Source organism: Sus scrofa, chromosome 16 (genome assembly GCF_054392235.1).
Source record: "Sus scrofa isolate SSC_HxYL_T2T_F1_AM1 chromosome 16, Sscrofa_HxYL_maternal_Yorkshire_Landrace_v2.0, whole genome shotgun sequence".
NCBI lineage: Eukaryota > Metazoa > Chordata > Mammalia > Artiodactyla > Suidae > Sus > Sus scrofa.
This window is the reverse complement of record NC_139398.1, coordinates 46,883,550-46,902,511: the sequence shown is the minus strand read 5'-3', so window position 1 is coordinate 46,902,511 and position 18,962 is coordinate 46,883,550. Positions and strand designations below refer to the sequence as shown.

Sequence of the window (18,962 nt, the reverse complement as noted above, 5' to 3'; positions counted from 1 at the left end):
AAAATAAACAATTTTCCGAATGCAATGATGTGCCCTCTTATCACTCCTTTTCAATCTCATCCTCAAAGTTTTAGCTTAAAAGTATACATATTGGGAATGAAGACATAAGACATAAAACTGTCTTTTTCACAAATGCCGTGATCATCTACATAGAAAATCCAGAAGAACTGATTAAAAAAAAAAAAAAACCCTGGAATTAACATGTAATTTTAGCAAGATTGGAGGATACAAGGTTAAGATACAAAAGTTAATTGCATTCCTATACACCAGTAATAAACAAATAGAATTTGAAACTAAAAATAGATTACCAACTACATTAACACCCCAAAAATGAAACTGTTGGGTGTAAAGCTAACAAAATATGTAGATCTATATGAGGAAAACTCTTAAACTCTGGTTAATGAAATCAAAGAACTATATACAATAGAGATAATTCCATATTCTTGGAGAACACTCAATCTTGTCAAGATGTCAGTTCTTCCCAACTTGACCTAGAAATTCAGTATGATCCCAGTCAAAATTCTAGTAACTGAAATATTTTGTGGAGTTCCTGCTGAGGCTCAGTGGGTTAAGAATCCAACTGTGGTGGCTCAGGTCACTGCAGAGGTGCAGCTTCAATCCCCGACCCAGAAACTTCATATGCTGCGGGTATGGCAATCAATCAATCAATCAATATTTTGTGGATATCAACAAACTGATTTTAAGTGTATGGAAAGACAAAAGACCCAGAATACCCACCACGATAGGAGGACAAAGTTGGAAGACTGACACTACCCAACTTCAAGACTTACTATAAAGCTATAGTAATTAAGACAGTTTTGGAGTTCCCATTGTGGCTCAGTGGTAATGAATCTGACTAGGATCCATGAGGACATGGGTGCAAACCCTGGCCTCCCTCAGTGGGTTAAGGATCTGGCGTTGCTGTGAACTGTGGTGCAGATTACAGAAATGGCTCAGATCTGGTGTTGCTGTGGCTGCAGTGCAGGCCAGTAGCTATATCTCTAATCTGACCCCTAGCCTGGGAACTTCCATGTGTCATGAGTTCAGCCTTAAAAAAGACCGGGGGGTGGGGTGGGGGGGGAGACATTGTGGTATTAGCAAAAGAAGACAAACAGATCAATGGAACAGAACAGGGAACCTAGAAAAAGACCCATGAAAATACATTCAACTGATCTTTGACAGGATAACAAAGATAATACAATGGAGCAAAGAAAGCCTTTTCAACAAATAGTGCTGGAAGAGAACATCCACATGATTAAAAACAAACAAACAAAAAAATGAATCAAGAGCAGATCTTATATCCCTCACAAAAATTAATTCAAAATGGATCACAGACATAAATGTAAATGCAAAAATACTGAACTCCAAGAAGATAACATAGGAGAAAATCTAGACAACCTTGAAAATGGAAATGACTTTTTAGATAATACACCAAAGGTGTAATCCATGAAAGAAATAATTTAAGTGCTCGCTTCGGCAACACACATACTAAAATTGGAACAATACAGAGAAGATTAGAATGGCCCCTGCGCAAGGATGACACGCAAATTCGTGAAGCATTCCATATTTTAAAAAAAAAGAAAGAATTTAAAAGCTAGAATTCACTAAAATTAGAAACTTCTGGACTTCCTATCATGGCTCAGCAGAAATGAATCCAACTATGCAACATGAGGTTGTGGATTTGATCCCTGGCCTCACTCAGTTGGTTAAGGATCCGGTGTTGCCGTGAGCTGTGGTGTAGGTCGCAGCCTCGGCTAGAACCCTGCATTGCTTTGGCTCTGGCGTAGGCCAGCAGCAACAACTCCAATCAGACCCCTAGCCTGGGAACCTCCATATGCCATGAGTGTGTCCCTAAAAAAAAAGGACAACAGACAAAAAAAAAAAAAAAAACTCTGTGAAAGACAGTGTCAAGTGAATGAGAAGACAAGTGAATGTGTCAAGTGAATGCCACACACTGGGAGAAAAATATTTGTAAAAGACACACTGATAAAAGACTGTTATCCAAAATAAACAAAAACTCTTAAAACTTAATAAGAAAATCCAAATAAAAAATAGGCCAAAGCCCTTAACAGACACATCACCAAAGAGGACAAAAAAGAATATGGAAAGATGCTCCACATGATTAGGACATCAGAGAAATGCAAACTAAAACAATGAGATACATGCATATGTATATATTTGTGTGTATCAATGTATAAATATATATATTTATTTGAATAGCCAAAATCCGTAACACTGACACTACCAAATGCTGGCAAGGATATAGAGCAACGACAACTCTCATTTATTGATGGCAGGAATGCAAAGGAGTATAGACACAATTTGGAAGACAGCCTGGTAGTTTCTTTAAAAATTAAGCATCCTCTTAACCATACCACTGAGCAACTGTGCTCCTTGGTATTTATCCAAAGGAATTGAAAACTTAAATCCACACAAAAATCTGAATATGGATATTTAGAGCAGTTTTATTCATAAGTATCAATACTTGGAGCAACCAAGATGTCCACAGTAAATGTACTGAAAGAAACTGTGGATTCAGACAATGGCATATTACTAATTGCCAAAAAAAATGAGCTATCAAGTCATGAAAAGACATGAAAGAACTTTAAACTCATATCACTAAGTAAAAGAAGCCACAATGGAAAGGCTACAAAACTCTATGATTCCAACTATATGACATTCTGGAAACAGAAAAACTATGGTGACAGTAAAGAGATCAGTGGTTGCAAGAAGGTGAAGGAGAGGGTAGGGATGAACTGGCAGAACATGGATTATTTTTAAGGTGGTGAAAATATTCTGTATGGCACTATATGATAGATACATCTCATTACACATTTGTGCAAACCTATAGAACACACAATACCACAAGTGAGCCCTAATGTAAACTATGGACTTTGAGTAATGATGCGTCTATGTAGGTTCATCAATTACAACAAATGCACAACTCTGGTGGGGATGTTGGCAGTTTGGAAGGCTGAGCATGTGTGGGGACAGGGAGTTTATCAGAAATCTCTATAACTTCCCTTTAATTTTGTTGCTGTGAACTTAAAATTGCTCTAAAAATTAGTCTTAATCATTTTATTTTAAAAAATGATTAAGCCAATACATTTTATTTATTTTTTTATATAATGATTTTCATTTTTTTCCACTATAACTGGTTTACAGTGTTCTGTCAATTTTCTACTGTACAGCCTGGTGACCCAGTTACACATATATGTATGTGTTCTTTTTTCTCACATTATCATGCTCCATTATAAGTGACCAGACATAGTTCCCAGTGCTGCACAGCAGGATCTCATTGATAATCCATTTCAAAGTCAATAGTCTGCATCTATTCACAATAGCCAAGCCAGTAAATTTTATGTTTATTTTACCGTGATTTTTAAAAAATTTTGAAAACTTATTACAAAGATGGCAGATTAGCAGGACGTAAGGCTCATCTACGCTAGTGGAGCCCAACCTGTGCCAGAAGAGCTGCCAGGGATGGCAGTGCTCATCCCTCGAAAGGATCAGGGAAAACACAGATACTGTGACTCCACCTAGAGAATCTGCCAGGGATCTGAACAGCTGGGCAACACCAGAAAAGCTGAGGGTGGCAGTGCCCACTTCCTACAAAAGCGATGACCTGCTTGAGCAGGGAAGACACAGGAGTCTCAACTCCACCCAGAGAGGCTGCGCCCATTCTCATGAGAGGGCCGCCAGGCCTGCTCTCTGCTGATCAGGGAAAACACAGGCATCTTGGCTCCACCCAGACAATCTAGAGAGGCTCACGTCAGCAAAGCAGTGCCAGAAAAACTGCTAGCGGCAGCGCCCACTTCCTGCAAAAGCAGTGACCCGCTTGAGCAGGGAAAACATAGGCATCTCAGCTCTGCCCAGAGAATCTGAAGAGGTTCATGCCAGTGTGGGAGTGCCCATTCCCGTGAGAGGGCTACCAGTGCCTGCCCCTGTTCATCAGGAAAAACAAAGGCAACTTGGCTCTGCCCAGAGAATCTGCAGAAGCTTGCACCAGCAAAGCAATGCCAGAAAAGCCGCCTGGGGCAGTGCCCATTTTCATGAGAGGGCTGCCAGTGCCCACTCTCTGACAGAGCTGTAGGCTTCCCAACTGGCAAAAAACCACAGATACAGGACCCCTGCCAGGGGCCCTGTGAAGGGCTCACATAGGTGGCAGTCTTTCCACACCAAGGGAGCCAGGGGAGGCCCATTAAACCCACATTCCAATCTGCAGGACTACAGAGAGCACTCCTACCAGCAGCAAGGCAGGGGGAGGGACCACCAGAAACACACATCCTGCAGCTACAGAGACAGCCTGTGAGCAACAATTAGGGAGAAACCCCCCACCCCTGAGGCTTTAGATAGAGATCCCTAGAGTGGCCAAGCAAGGAAAGTGCCAGCAGAACAGTGAAACCTGCTCCTATATCTACAGAGAACAATCCCTAGAGCCTACTTAGCAAAGAGGTACATGTGAACCACTACCACCCCTGAGAACTCCAGGACTGGACACTGGCTTCAACATCTACATATCAACTGTCAAGGGGAAGATAAATAGAAAGGTATACACTATGAGACATCAAAGAAGCAGCTTTAAGACAAAGGAACAAGACAAAAACACACAAAAACCACCAAATGATGAGGAGATAGGCAATTTACCTGAAAAAGAATTCAGAGTAATGACAGTAAAGATGATCCAAGATCTTGGAAAAAGAATGGAGACACAGATTGAGAACTTAAGAGAAATGTTTAACAAAGAGCTAAAGGATTTAAAGAACAAAATGAATAATGCAACAGCTGAAATAAAAAATAATCTAGAAGGAATCAATAGCAAGGTTAACAGAGGCAGAAGAATAAGTGAGGTGGAAGAAAGAGTGGTGGAAATCACTGCTACAGAAAATAAATAAATAAATAAATAAATAAATAAACTGAGGAGAGTCTAAGAGACATCTGGGACAACATTTAACCTACCAACATTCACATCATAGGGGTCCCAGAAGTAGAAGAGAGAGAAAAAGGGCCAAATAATATATCTGATGAGATTATAACTGAAAATTTCCCAAATATGGGAAAGGAAACACTCACTCAAGTGGAAAAGGCACAGAGAATTCCATACAAAATAAACCCCAGAAGAAATACAGCAAGACACATACTAATCACACTGACAAATTTAGGTTCAAAAAATATATATAATAAGAGCCACAAAGGAGAAGCAACAAATCACATATAAAGGAATTCCCATTAGGATAAGAGCTAATCTCTCAGCAGAAACTCTACAAGTCAGAAGAGAATGGCTATATATATTTGAGGTGATGAAGAGGAGAAACCTAGAAACAGGAACACTCTACCCAGCAAAGCTCTCATTCAGATTTGATGGAGAGATCAACAGCTTCACAGACAAGCAAAAGTTAAGAGAATTCAGCACCTCCAAACCAACTTTTCATCAACTCCTAAAGGAACTTCTCTAAGCAGATAAGGAAAGGCCACAATTAGAAACAAGAATACTAAAAATGATGAATCTTACTGGTAAAGGCAAAGAAAATTTAAAAGTAATAAATCACCCATTGACAAATATGATATCTAAACTAGCAAGCATGAGAAGAAGAGAGGACAAACGCAGAACACTGAAAATGCACTTGAAATTAAGGAGATCAGAAAGACGAACCAACTCTGCACACATGTAGATGGATATATCAAAATATAAGAGAGAGTTCCCGTCGTGGGGCAGAGGAAACAAATCCAACTAGGAACAATGAGGTTTCGGGTTCGATCCCTAGCCTTACTCACTGGGTTAAGGATCCAGCATGGCCATGAGCTATGGCGTAGGTCGCAGACACAGCTTGGATCCTGCATTGCTGTGGCTGTTGTGTAGGATGGCGGCTGTAGCTCCAATTAAACCCCTAGCCTGGGAACCTCCATATGCCTCAGGTGAGGCCCTAAAAAGCAAACAAACAAACAAACAAAATATATATATATGGAACCACTAGTCATTATAACTATGATGGTCACACATATAAATAAGAAAAGCCAGCCAAACCTAACACTAAACCTGATCAGCAAATCACAAGACAACAAAAAGAGGAAGGGAAGAAAATAGACCCAATATAGCAAACAAAAAATAATTTTAAGTATATGACAATAAATACATAATTATCCATAATTACATTGAATGAAAATGGATTAAATACTCCAACTAAAAGAAAAAGACTAGCTGAATGGATTCAAAAGCAAGACCCATACAAATGCTGTCTACAGGAGACCCACTTCAGATCTAAGGATAAATACAGACTTACAGTGAGGGGATAGAATAAAATATTACATGCAAATGGAAATTACAGAAAAGCAGGAGTAGCAATACTCATAATCATAAAAAAAAGATTTTAAAATAAAAGAAGGCCACAAGAGACAAAGAACATTACATAATGATCAAAGAATTAATATAAGAAGAAGAAATAACAGGCGCCTCCATGGTAGCGGCCTGGTATCACTGCCCTTAGGACCGTTGCTTGTAGTCCCTTGACTCCCACTGTCCACACAAGCCAGTCTGTGCTCAGCATCCTGTGCACATCCTTGCAAGTGACAGAGCCATGAGTATGACTTCCAGCATACAAGTTCCCACTCTGTGATGGATCGCACATAAAACACAATGAAGAAAGTGGCAACAACATGGGATCTCTGATCATTAAGAAAAAAGACACTTATCGCTTCTCGGCCTTTTGGCTAAGATCAAGTGAAGAAAAAAGACACTTAAATGGACACTTTTTATGCTGCAAACCAATTTGTCATGACGTTTCCTGATGTTTAATTAGAATGATTCACTTCCCCTGGGTTCTAGATGTGGTACATTGCAAACTACAGCTTTCATATTCAAGGCACTTGCCTTACTTGTTGAACCATCGTGGTGCATATTTTGTTCAAACAAAAAAAAAAAGGAAAAAGGAAAAACCAACCTCGTGGCCTTCAGGTTATTTTGGTCTTATAAGGATCCATTTCTTTACATTTAAAAATAATAACCTTAGAATATAGTTGTATGGTGAAGTTAACATATTAAATTTTTCTCAAAATCATATATGTGCTGATTGTACTTACAGGTTTTGAAGAAAAACTATCACCATTTAATATTATTTGGTTGATCTAGAAAGTAAATTGGATGTTATTAAGCTACATTAATCTCTTATAACAATCTAGGAAAAACCTGTTATGACCTTGGCTTGCTTCTTGATAGTGATAATGACACTAAGATAGTACAGCTTTTGTGTTTTCAATCAAAATGAACTCTGAATGTTAATTCTGCTCAATTATAAGTGGGCCAGGTCAATAATAAAGGGGCAGAAACTTCTCTGTACTCATCTTCATGGATATCTAATTGATCCATTAAAAAAAAACAGTAGTGGAAAAAAAAAAGAAACAATTTTAAATATATATGCACCCAACATAGGAGTAGCACATTATATAAGGCAACTACTAACAGCCATAAAAGGGGAAACTGACAGTAACACAATAATAGAGGGGACTTTAACACTCCATTTACAGCAATGGACAGATCATCCAGACAGAAAATCAGCTAGGAAACACAGGCCTTAAAGATACAATAGACCTTGGAGTTTCCATCATGGCTCAGTGGTTAACAAATCCAACTAGGAGCCATGAGGTTACCGGTTTGATCCCTGGCCTCACTCAGTAGGTTAAGGATCCAGAGTTGCTGTGAGCTCTGGCATAGGCCAGTGGCTACAGCTCTGATCAGATCCCTGGCTTGGGAACCTCCATATGCTGCAGGTGCAGCCCTAGAAAAGACAAAAAAGAAAAAAAAAAAAAAGTTACATTAGACCAAATAGACCTAACTGATATCTAAAGAACTTCTCACTGCAAAGCAGCAGAATACACTTTCTTTTCAAGTGCACACAGAACATTCTCCAGGATAGATCCTATCTTAGGCCACAGATAAGCCTTGATAAATTTTTAAAAAACTGAAATTAATTCAATCATTTTCTCGGATCACAACGCTATGAGACTAGAAATAAACTACACACAAAAAAAAAACCAGCAAAAAACACAAACTCTTGGATGCTAAAGAGTTTAATATGCTACTAAACAATCAATGCGTCAATGAAGAAATTAAAGAGGAAATTAAAAGATACACAGAGACAAATTACAATGATGATACAGCAATCCATAATCTATGGGACACAGCAAAACCAGGTCTGAGAAGGAAGTTTATAGCAGTAAAATCTTATCTCAGGAAAGAAGAAAAATGCAAATAAACAACCTAATCTTACACCTTAAACACCTAGAGAAGGAAGAAGAGAGAAAGCCCAAAATTAGTAAAAGGAAAGAAGTCATAAAAATCAGAGCAGAAATTAATAACATAGAGACAAAGAAAACAATTGAGAAGATCAATGAAACCAAAAATTGGTTCTTGGAAAGATCAAAAAAATTGATAGACCATTATCCAGACTCATCAAGCAAAAAAAAAGGAGAGTTCAAATCAATAAAATTAGAAATGAAAAGTGAGAATTATAACTGACACTGCAGAAATACAAAGGATCATGAGAGACTACTATGAGCAACTGTATGCCAATAAATGGACAACCTAGAAGAAATGGACAGATTCTTACAAAGGTACAACCTACCAAGACTGAACCAGGAAGAAACAGAAAATATTGAATAGATCAATCACAAGTACTGAAACTGAATATGTGATTTAAAAACTTCCAAAAAACAAAAGTCCAGGACCTGATGGCTTCATAGCTGAGTTCTACCAAACATTCACAGAAGAGTTAACACCTCTTCTGAAACTTTTCCAGAAAACTGCAAAGGAAGGAACACTCCCAAGCTCATTTTATGAAGCCACAGTTACTCTGATACCAAACCAGACAAAGAATCCACAAAAAAAGAAAACTACAGAAAAATATCACTCATGAACATAGATGCACAAATCCTCAACAAAATATTAGCAAACTGCATACAAATATACATTAAAACCAAATACATGAAAACCATGGTCAAGCAAGATTTATCCCAGGGATGCAAGGATTTTTCAATATCCACAAATCTACCAATGTGATATACCACATCAACAAAATGAAAAATAAAAACTATATGATCATCTCAATAGATGCAGAAAAAGCTTTTGACAAAATTCAACACCTATTCCTGATAAAAACTCTCCAGAGAGTGGACATAGAGGGTAATTACCTCAACATAATAAAAGCCATTTATGACAAGCCCACAGCTAACATCATTCTCAATGGTGAAAAACTGAAAGCATTTTCACTAAGATCAGGAACAAGACAAGGATGTCCTCTTTCACCAATGTTATTCAACATAGTCTTGGAAGTCCTAGCTATGGCAATCAGAGAAGAGAAAGAAATAAAAGGAATCCAAATTGGAAAAGAAGAAGTAAATTACCACTGTTTGCAGATGACATGATTCTATACCTAGAAAATCCTAAAGACACTACCAAGAAAACTATTAGAGCTCATCGATGAATTTAGTAAAGTTGCAGGATACAAAATTAATACACAGAAATCGATTTCATTTCTACATATTAACAATGAAAGATCAGAAAGAGAAATTAGGGAAACAACCCCATTTACCATCAGATCAAAAAGAATAAAATACCTAGGAATAAACCTCCCTAAAGAGACAAAAGACCTGTACTCTGACAACTATGACACTGATTGAAAAAAATCAAAGACACAATTAGATGGAAAAATATACCATGCTCTTGGATTAGAAGAATCAATACAGTCAAAATGACAATGCTACCTAAGGCATCTACAGTTTCAATGAAATTCCTATCAAATTACCAATGACATTCCTTACAGAACTAGAACAAGATAATTTAAGATTTCTATGGGAGTTCCCGTCGTGGCACAGTGGTTAACGAATCCGACTAGGAACCATGAGGTTGTGGGTTCGGTCCCTGCCCTTGCTCAGTGGGTTAACGATCCGGTGTTGCCGTGAGCTGTAGTATAGGTTGCAGATGTGGCTCGGATCCCGCGTTGCTGTGGCCCTGGCATAGGCCGGTGGCTACAGCTCCTCTTAGAGCCCTAGCCTGGGAACCTCCATATGCCGCAGGAGCGGCCCAAGAAATAGCAAAGAGACAAAAAAAAAAGATTTCTATGAAAACACAAAAGACCTTGAACAGCCAAAGCAATATTGGGAAGAAAAAAAAAAAAAAAAACAGAACTGGAGTAATCAGGCTACCTGACTTCAGACTCTACTACAAAGCCACGGTGATCAACATAGTATGATACTGCCACAAAAACAGAAATATAGATCAATGCAACAGGATAGACAGCCTAGAAATAAACCCAAGCACCTATGGTCAGCTAATCTAAGACAAAGGAGGCAAGAACATATAGTGGAAGAAAGACAGTCTCTTCAATAAGTGGTGCTGGGAAAACTGGACAGCCACATGGAAAAGAATGAAATTAGAACACTCCCTAACACCATACACAAAAATAAAGTCCAAATGGATTAAAGACCTAAATGTAATAAGGCCAGATACTATATAATTCCTACAGGAAAACATAGGCCAAACACTCTCTGACATAAACAACAGCAACATCTTCTCAGATCCACCTCTTAGAGTATTGACAATAAAAACAAAAACAAATAAATGGGACCTAATCAAACTTACACATTTCTGCACAGCAAAGGAAACCCTAAACAAAATGAAAAGACAACCCACAGAATGGGAGAAAATCTTTGCAAGTGAATCAACTGACAAGGGATTCATCTCCAAAATTTATGAACACCTTCTGCAGCTCCATACCAAAAAAACAAACAACCCCATCCAAAAATGGGCAGAAGATCTAAACAGACATTTCTCCAAAGAAGACATACAGATGGCCAAAAAACACATGAAAAGATGTTCAACATCACTCATTATTAGAGAAACGCAAATCAAAACCACTACGAGGTACCACCTTACACCAGCCAGAATGGCCATCATCCAAAAGTCTACAAACAATAAGTGCTGGAGAGGGTGTGGAGAAAAAGGAACCCTAGTACACTGTTGGCGGGATTGTCAGTTGGCGCGCCAACTGGTGCACCAACTGTGGAAAGCAGTATGGAGAGTCCTCAGAAAACTAAACATAGAACTACCATTTGATCCAGCAATCCCACTCCTGGGCATCTATCCAGAGAAAACCACGACTTGCAAAGACACATGTACTCCGATGTTCATTGAAGCACTATTTACAATAGCCAAAACATGGAAACAACCTAAATGTCCATTGACAGAGGAGTGGATCCAGAAGAGGTGGTACATATACACAATGGAATATTACTCAGCCATTAAAAAGAACGAAATACCGGCATTTTTTGCAACATGGATGGACCTAGAAACTATCATGCTAAGTGAAGTCAGCCATACAATGAGACACCAACATCAAATGCTTTCACTGACATGTGGAATCTGAAAAAGGACAGAATGAACTTCTTTGCAGAACAGATACTGACTCACAGACTTTGAAAAACTTATGGTTTCCAAAGGAGACAGTTCAGAGGACGGGGGGCGGGGGGGGGGGGATGCGCTGGGGTTGTGGGATGGAAACCCTATAAAATTGGGTCGTGATGATCATTGTACAACTATAAATGTAATAAATATATTGAGTAATTAAAATAGTTTATTTTTAATAAACTATCAGCTACTGTTAAAAAAATAAAAATAAAAAATAAAAAGAACAGATTCAGATGAGTAAAAGCTCAATGTGAAAGGTAAAACGCTAAAGATAACTTAGGTGGTTATTTTTTGACACAGAGGTAGGGAAGAGCTTCTTAACTAAAACTGCAAAGGAAATCGGAAAGCAAAAAAATTAGTTTAATGGCTTCGAATTATAAATTTTGATCAGTGAGGAATATCATGGACAAAACTGACAGATAATAAGTGGAAGGAAATGTTCACAATGTCAAAATCAGAAAAAAGCATAAGGAGCTCCCATTGTGGTTCAGCAGATTAAGGATCCGACACAGTCTCCCTGGAGACCTGGGTTTGATCCCTGACCTCACTCAGCGAGTTAAGGATCCAGCATTGCCACAAGCTGCTATGAAGACTGCAAATGCAGCTCGGATTCAGTCTTGCCATGGCTGTGGCACAGGCCGACAGCTGGAGTTCTGATTTGACCCCTGGCCCAGGAACTTCCATGTGCCACAGGTGCGGTCATAAAAAGACAAAATTAAAAATAAAAATCATAAAATCTAAAACATAAGAAAAATGCTAGCCAATCAACAAAAAGAGAACATGCCCAATACAAAAAATGGACTAAAAATAAAATAGGCAAACTTACATAAGTGGAAACCCAAAAAGATAACCAGCATAGAAAGAGACAGTTAAGCTCATAAATAATCAGATAAGTGCACGTTAAAACAATGAGATTATACTCAATAGCTTGGCTAAAAGTAAAAGATTGAAAAAGAAAAAAAAATTAAATGGTTAAGAAAGAAATCAGCAAAGACAGCACAGGGTCTGTACAATACAATGAGGAACCAGAGGGGAAAGAAGAATGAAATACAAAATGAGATAGAAAACAGTTTTAAAAACTGAAATCCTCTAGGAAAGATCTAAATGATTCCTCTCTAGAGAAACTGCTTTCCCCAACAAAACAGCTTAACCCTGGCTTAGTCACTTAATAGTAGAATCCAGCAGTCAGCAATCTGTGCCCAGGCACAAAGTTGAGTTTCCAATCAGCATTTTCATGTTCCACTCTCAAATACAAAAAGGCAGGCAAGGAGCACTAGACTTTTGAAGAAAGTCACCTACACAAACACATGGGAAAAAGTCAAACAATAAAAGGAACAGAAATAATATTCAAATGAAATTATAATAATCTTCAGACAAATAAATAAAATTTCTCACAAGTAAAGGATATGAATTTCAGATTTAACAGACGCACTAAGTGTCTTGGACAATAAATAAAAAGTCCCACATCGAGGTATATCGTCATAAAAATTTCAGAACGCAGAAGACAAAGTGAGATCCTAAAAGCTTTAGAAGAGTTTAGAAAAAGTCATATACAAATGACCACTATTCAGATTATTGAACATAGCATCACTAGAATTTCATGTAAAATGAAGTGATTATAGAGTGTGGAGAAAAATTATTTCCAACCTAAAATGTTAAACTATGAATCAAGTATGAAAATAAAGACATTTGCAGTCTCTCGAATTTATTTACCATGCTTCTTTTCCCAAGAAGCTGTAGGAAAATGGGCTCCACCAAAGTTGGGAGACAGGGGAATCAAGATACAAAAACATGGGATCCAGGGAAAAAGGAATGTGACACAGTAAAGCGGTGAAGCGTAATTCTTGGGATGAAAACCTAGGGAGCAGCACGCTTATACTGGAGAGGATTGAGGAATCAAAGAAAAATAAAACTGATAGATCACTGTATATATGATAGGAACTATGAATATAGTTTGATAGATATCCATGCTTAGAAAGATAAGTTAAAAACTATGAACATAAATAGATATGAATGGAGAGCTGGGCTTCCGGCAGAGGGTTTGGAAGTGAATTAGAAATAGAAACATAGGCGTTCCCACTGTGGAGCAAGGGCATCAGTGGCAGGACTGCTGGGTCTCAAGTTTGATCCCCGGCCCCGCACAGTGGGCTAAGGATCCGGCACTGCCACAGCTGCAGCTCAGGTCATGACTGTACCTCAGATCTGACCCCTGGCCCAGAGCTCCATATGCCATTGGACGGCCAAAATGGGGAAAAAAATCATTGGGAGTTCCTGTTGTGGCACAGCAGAAATGAATCTGACTAGTATCCATGAGGATATGGGTTCAATCCCTGGCCTCGCTCAGTGGGTCAGGGACCTGGCCTTGCAGTGAGCTGTGGTATAGGTTGCAGATGTGGATCCCACGTTGCTGTGGCTGTGGTATAGGCTGGTGGTTGTAGCTCTGATTTGACCCCTGACCTGGGAATTTCCACATGCTGTTGGTGTGGCCCTAAAAAGAAAAAAAAAGAAAGAAAGAAACAGAAGATTAAGTAGACAAAACAAGGTAAAGATTAACTCTAATAAAAACAAAACAGAAGCTTGAATGTAACCATAATATATTACATGGCTCATAAGTAAATGATATATACACAGCCATGATATAAAAATTGAATATAGATTTTCATGCAAAAAGTGTGGTAACCATTAGGAAAGTAGGAAGGGAAGAAGTAATAAACAGGGCATGCCAGGGAAGGGGAGAAGCTTAAAACTAGTATCAGAGGGGGACTGGATCCAGGACCCATCCCTTAATTTCCTCCACACATCCCCTGCTCCCAGGGATACCAAAATCCCTGGGTGTACAAGTCCCTCATATAAAATGGCATAGTCCTTACATATAACCTAACACCCTCCACATACTTTAAATCATCTCTAGATTATATACAATACCTAACACAATGTAAATACTATGTAAATAGTTGCCAGTTGAGGGCAAACTCAAGTTTTGCTTTTCAGAAATTTCCAGAAAAATTTTCCAAGTCTTTTTTCATCTTGGAAAAGATGGTTGATTGGTTGCATCTTTTAGGTGTATATAGGTGCTCAGGTTGCATGCTAGGAAGTCAAATGACGAGAAAGGGGACTAAATGTTTTCAATTATAAGCTGTGAAGTTACTATTGGACATTTTTAAACCAGGTAACATGAATTTTCCTCACTGAATTTTGGTAAGAATTAGATTATACCAGTTAACTTAGAAAAATGTATTAGCTACAAGAGACTGAAAGAAAGATGTAGTATTAGAGTCCACTGCTGTGAACAGACAATGAAAAGAGATATGCCTAAATACCATCTTAAGATCCTGGAAAGGGTATAGAAGACAAGAGCACGTAAGCCAAGGAAAAGTATGACAGGTATTTATGATAAAAAGTAACACGTACAAATATGCCAGTGAAATACAATTACGTATGTGGGAATACAAGCAGAAATCTAAAAATTCAGTCAGCATACTGTCAAAGGTGGCTAAACTTGGAAGCCAAGATTCCAAATCATTTCTTTCTTTTCACCTCTGTATTTAAGTTTTTCACTTTTGTTTTTTTTTTTTTTTTTTGCAATAAGAATATTTATGTATTGGTTTAGTAGATTATTCATTTCTATAATAAGAAAACCTATTTTTATGAAAAAATTCACTTAAAAAAGAGCTACCAACATACTTGCTATCCAGAAGATAAGCAGGTAATCTATGTTTTTCATTACTTGACTGTATTTTATTAGCCCGGACATTTGACATCTAATGTTAAGGAAGTCCTGGCTTTTAGCTGGTGGCTATTTCAATCTAGCTTCTTGATGATTTCACCACAAAGTAGTGTTATACTTTAATACACTATAGACCCAAACTTTCATTCCTTTACAAAAATTGTCTTTGATGCCTCACAAAACAAGGTTTCTCCTACCTACACCATAATCTAAGCATATAGATGTGTTAAGAAGTACAGATTACTTTTCTGACTCTTTCAAGTACACACATGTATGTGGTTAGCCTTTTGAAATCTGAATATTTCATAAACTTTTGAAAATATATTCTATATTAAACTGTTCCATTTAAATGTATGCAAGAGATAAATGCATCTTGACAACAGCAAAAGCATCTCTTCTAAACTTAACTTTCTTCTATCATGAGAATTACTCTGAACTTAAGCTGAACATGGGAATTACATTTGCTTTAGCCTGATGAACTTTCAAATTCCCCTCCACAATTTAGAAACTATGTCTACACATGTTTTTTCACTTTAGGTCAGGCTTCAGTAAGCCAGCAGCTCTCCTGACTATGTTTTTTTTAATCTCATCCACTAATTTTCAATGAGAGAAATGATGAAACTACCTAGTGTTACCAGGTCCTTTCTCTTGCACTAGAGTAAGACTTAAAAGTAGCAGTTACTCAATTTCATAAGAGACTCATAGTAAATTCACAGTAACTCAAATTCATAGAAAGTAAACAGTGGCTTCCAAGAGCTGGGGAGAGGAGTGATTGGGGAGGTATTGTTTAATGGGTATGAAGTTTCAGCTCTAGAAGATGAAAAAGGTCTAGAGGTAGATGGTGGTGGTGGCTACACAGCAATGTCACTGTGGTTAAAAACAGCTACTATGGTAAATTGTGTGTTACATGTATTTTACAATTTAAAAAATTGGAAAAAAATAGCAGAAATACCATTTCAACCTGCTTTGGACTTCAACAAAACGAAGACTAGTGCTATGAGCTTAACTCTGTAGTCCAAGTCCTACCACTTCTACCCATCTTCCCATCCACATCAACTCTGTAAAATATGCAGGCAACCTAGATGGAAACAAGGAATAGGGGAAATGCAGCAGCTACCATATCTTGATTTGTTTCTCTTATTTGCCTCAGATCGCCCCTAAATTAGTTCTCAGATCCCAAAAATATCTCATATTACCTTGATAGTACAGCAGGTTTGATTTAAAAAGTTGTTGTCTGGGCATGTTACTACCACTGCAACTTGCTTCAACATCTTACAAAGCCCAAGCTCCTACTGCCTTATATCAGGAACCCTGACAATTCCTTAGCAGCCTGAAAGCCAAACATGCAAATTCCAAGCTTGGGCTCAGGTTACAGCAAACCCACTAAATCAAATGATATACTCTATAGCACTACACTCTCTTCTCTCTCCCTTTTGTTAGTGAGAAAGTGGCCCTCAAGCAAACATATCTAAATTACAATGAATTCTCGCTAGGAACTTTAAAAAACATCCTCTACAAGATGTCTACTAGTCTGCTCCTCATCCAGTGGATGAAGCCCTTAACTGAAAAACAGTTTCACCTTTTTACTTTAACACATACCTGATGATGAAGCTGGAGTCCTATTATAAGTGTCTCCATTTGCTCCAGAAGAATACCTATCCTGTAAGAAGAAAGAAAAGACTAGCTTTCTACTTTGAATAATAAAAAAGTGTCATCTGTCTCACAAACACTAAAAAATGTTAACAACTGGGCTTTGTTCAGAACAAAATAATTATAGAATATAAGATTTTCTAGGTCACTGGGTTTTCCTTTATTAACTACTCCAAACACCTTCACTTTAACATTGTATGTATAACACACTGATATATCACTTAAAACAGTGGTCAGCAAACTATAGCCACAAACCAAGTCTTGTAGGTTACCAGTTTTTGTAAAGAGAGTTTTATTGAAACACAGCCACACTCATTCACCTAAGTATGTCCATGGCTGCTTTTGCACTATAATAGCAAAGTTGCAACAGAGGCCGTAAGACTTGCAAAGTCTAAAAAGTTTACTGTCTGGCCCTTTATGGAAAGAGTTGCTGATGTCTGACTTCAAATAAAATTTAGCCACCCATATACTTGAAAACTATAATTAAATACTATTATTATATAAATAAAATCTAACCATTTAATCTATATGGATAAAACGGGAGTTCCCGTTGTGGCTCAGCGGAAACGAACCTAAGTATACATGAGGACGCAGATTCAATCCCTGGCCTCACTCAGTGGGTTAAGGATCCGGCATTGCTGTGAGCTGTGGTGTAGATCATAGACACGGCTCAGATCTGGTGTTGCTGTGGCTGTGGTGTAGGCCAGCAGCTGTAGCTCCCATTTGACCCCTAGCCTAGGAACTTCTGTATGCCACAGGTGTGGCCCTTAAAAAAAAAAAAAAAAAAGTCAAAAAAAAAGGTCAAAAAAATATATATATATATATATGAATAAATCACTGCCTGCCAATACACAATAGAGTTTATAGAGTTCAGTATTTTACAGCATACTCATCAAAATTCTACAGAATGAAGTAGAGCACAAGAGAGTGGTAGATAACAATTTCTATAGTAAAGCACCACAGAAATTTATTTCTGAATCTTCAACTGTGTTTATATCAAGTGAAACTAAAGTGATATTTTAAAAAAGTGAAACTTTAAAAAAGAACTCTCAAGTAAAGAAAACCTCACTTATGCAATAAAAACAATGTATCTATACAGGCATCTCTCAGGTGCACTACAAATCCATTAAAGTGGTGGATGCCAGAAACAGGGTCAGAATATTCATGACTAGTTTCAATCAAACTTGACACAGAAATAGTTCAAGATTGTCTTTGATGCTCCCAAATACTATCTTATTTTCCCTACTTTAGTCTCAAAATGTATTTGCTATTAATGCATATGCATTACACTTGCAAAAGTATAATGGCTGTTGGACTCAGAAAATCTAACTTTTGTTATAAAATCAATAGCTATCAAGTTAATTCTGGAACTTTCCTACATTTCTCAGGGTATCCCTGGGTTAATGACAACATGAGTAACTTTTTTCTCACTTCTAACTCCTAGGACATCCTTATCATTAAGCCACTCCTTTATTTCCTCTCAAATAAGCTTCCTCTACTTAGGGCAAAACTTCTGAACAGAACTCTGCAATTCTTGCATATTGCAATCAGAATTCAATAATTTAAGAACAAAAGGTGACCTAAAATTTATAAATGATACTTTAAACAACTGACTTCACTAGAAGAGTCACAATATTTCTTCAACTAAGTTCCTTTAAATAAACCCAAACCTGCAGGGAGTTCACCAAGGTAGGTACCTTCAGGTAATACTTATTTTCTAAAATTTCTTTCATAAAAGATACTAAATGACTTTTAAAACTACTTTTATAAAGTTTGAAAGTCAACCAATTATTTTTCTGACATTAAAGCAGAAAGACAATAGAATCCTTGAAATGGCTTGAACTTTTGATAACTACTATAGTAAAAAGTTCCAATTTATGATTATATAAACATTAAAACAAGAAAAGTGTTCCAGTTTCCCCTATTTAAAGTGAAACTCTGAAGACTTCCTTCTCTTTTCTAGTGCTTCAAGTATTACTGGGTAAATAGATCCTAAAAAGGGGCTGGTTTTATAAATGTTATAACACTACCAGCTTTATATAGCCTTAAAAAGTAATAAAACACTCTGGCACTATAGAACTGAAAAATTATTATTAGACAATCATCAGACTGTGGAATTTATTTATT

General features: G+C 37.5%; 1 protein-coding gene and 1 non-coding gene across 5 annotated transcripts in view; one reads left to right on the top strand and one right to left on the bottom strand.

Annotated features, from left to right (window-relative positions):
- Window positions 1-18,962, bottom strand: part of DDX4 (DEAD-box helicase 4) — a 102,258-nt gene that overhangs the window by 75,666 nt on the left and 7,630 nt on the right. For all 4 annotated transcript variants that reach the window (XM_021076578.2, XM_021076579.2, XM_085001623.1 and 1 more), the window contains 1 exon segment: window positions 16,785-16,845. In XM_021076578.2, coding sequence (XP_020932237.1) covers window positions 16,785-16,845 — 61 coding nt within the window.
- Window positions 1,465-1,571, top strand: LOC146395555 (U6 spliceosomal RNA). Its single transcript, XR_014831640.1, has one exon. It is a non-coding gene; the product is annotated as a U6 spliceosomal RNA (small nuclear RNA).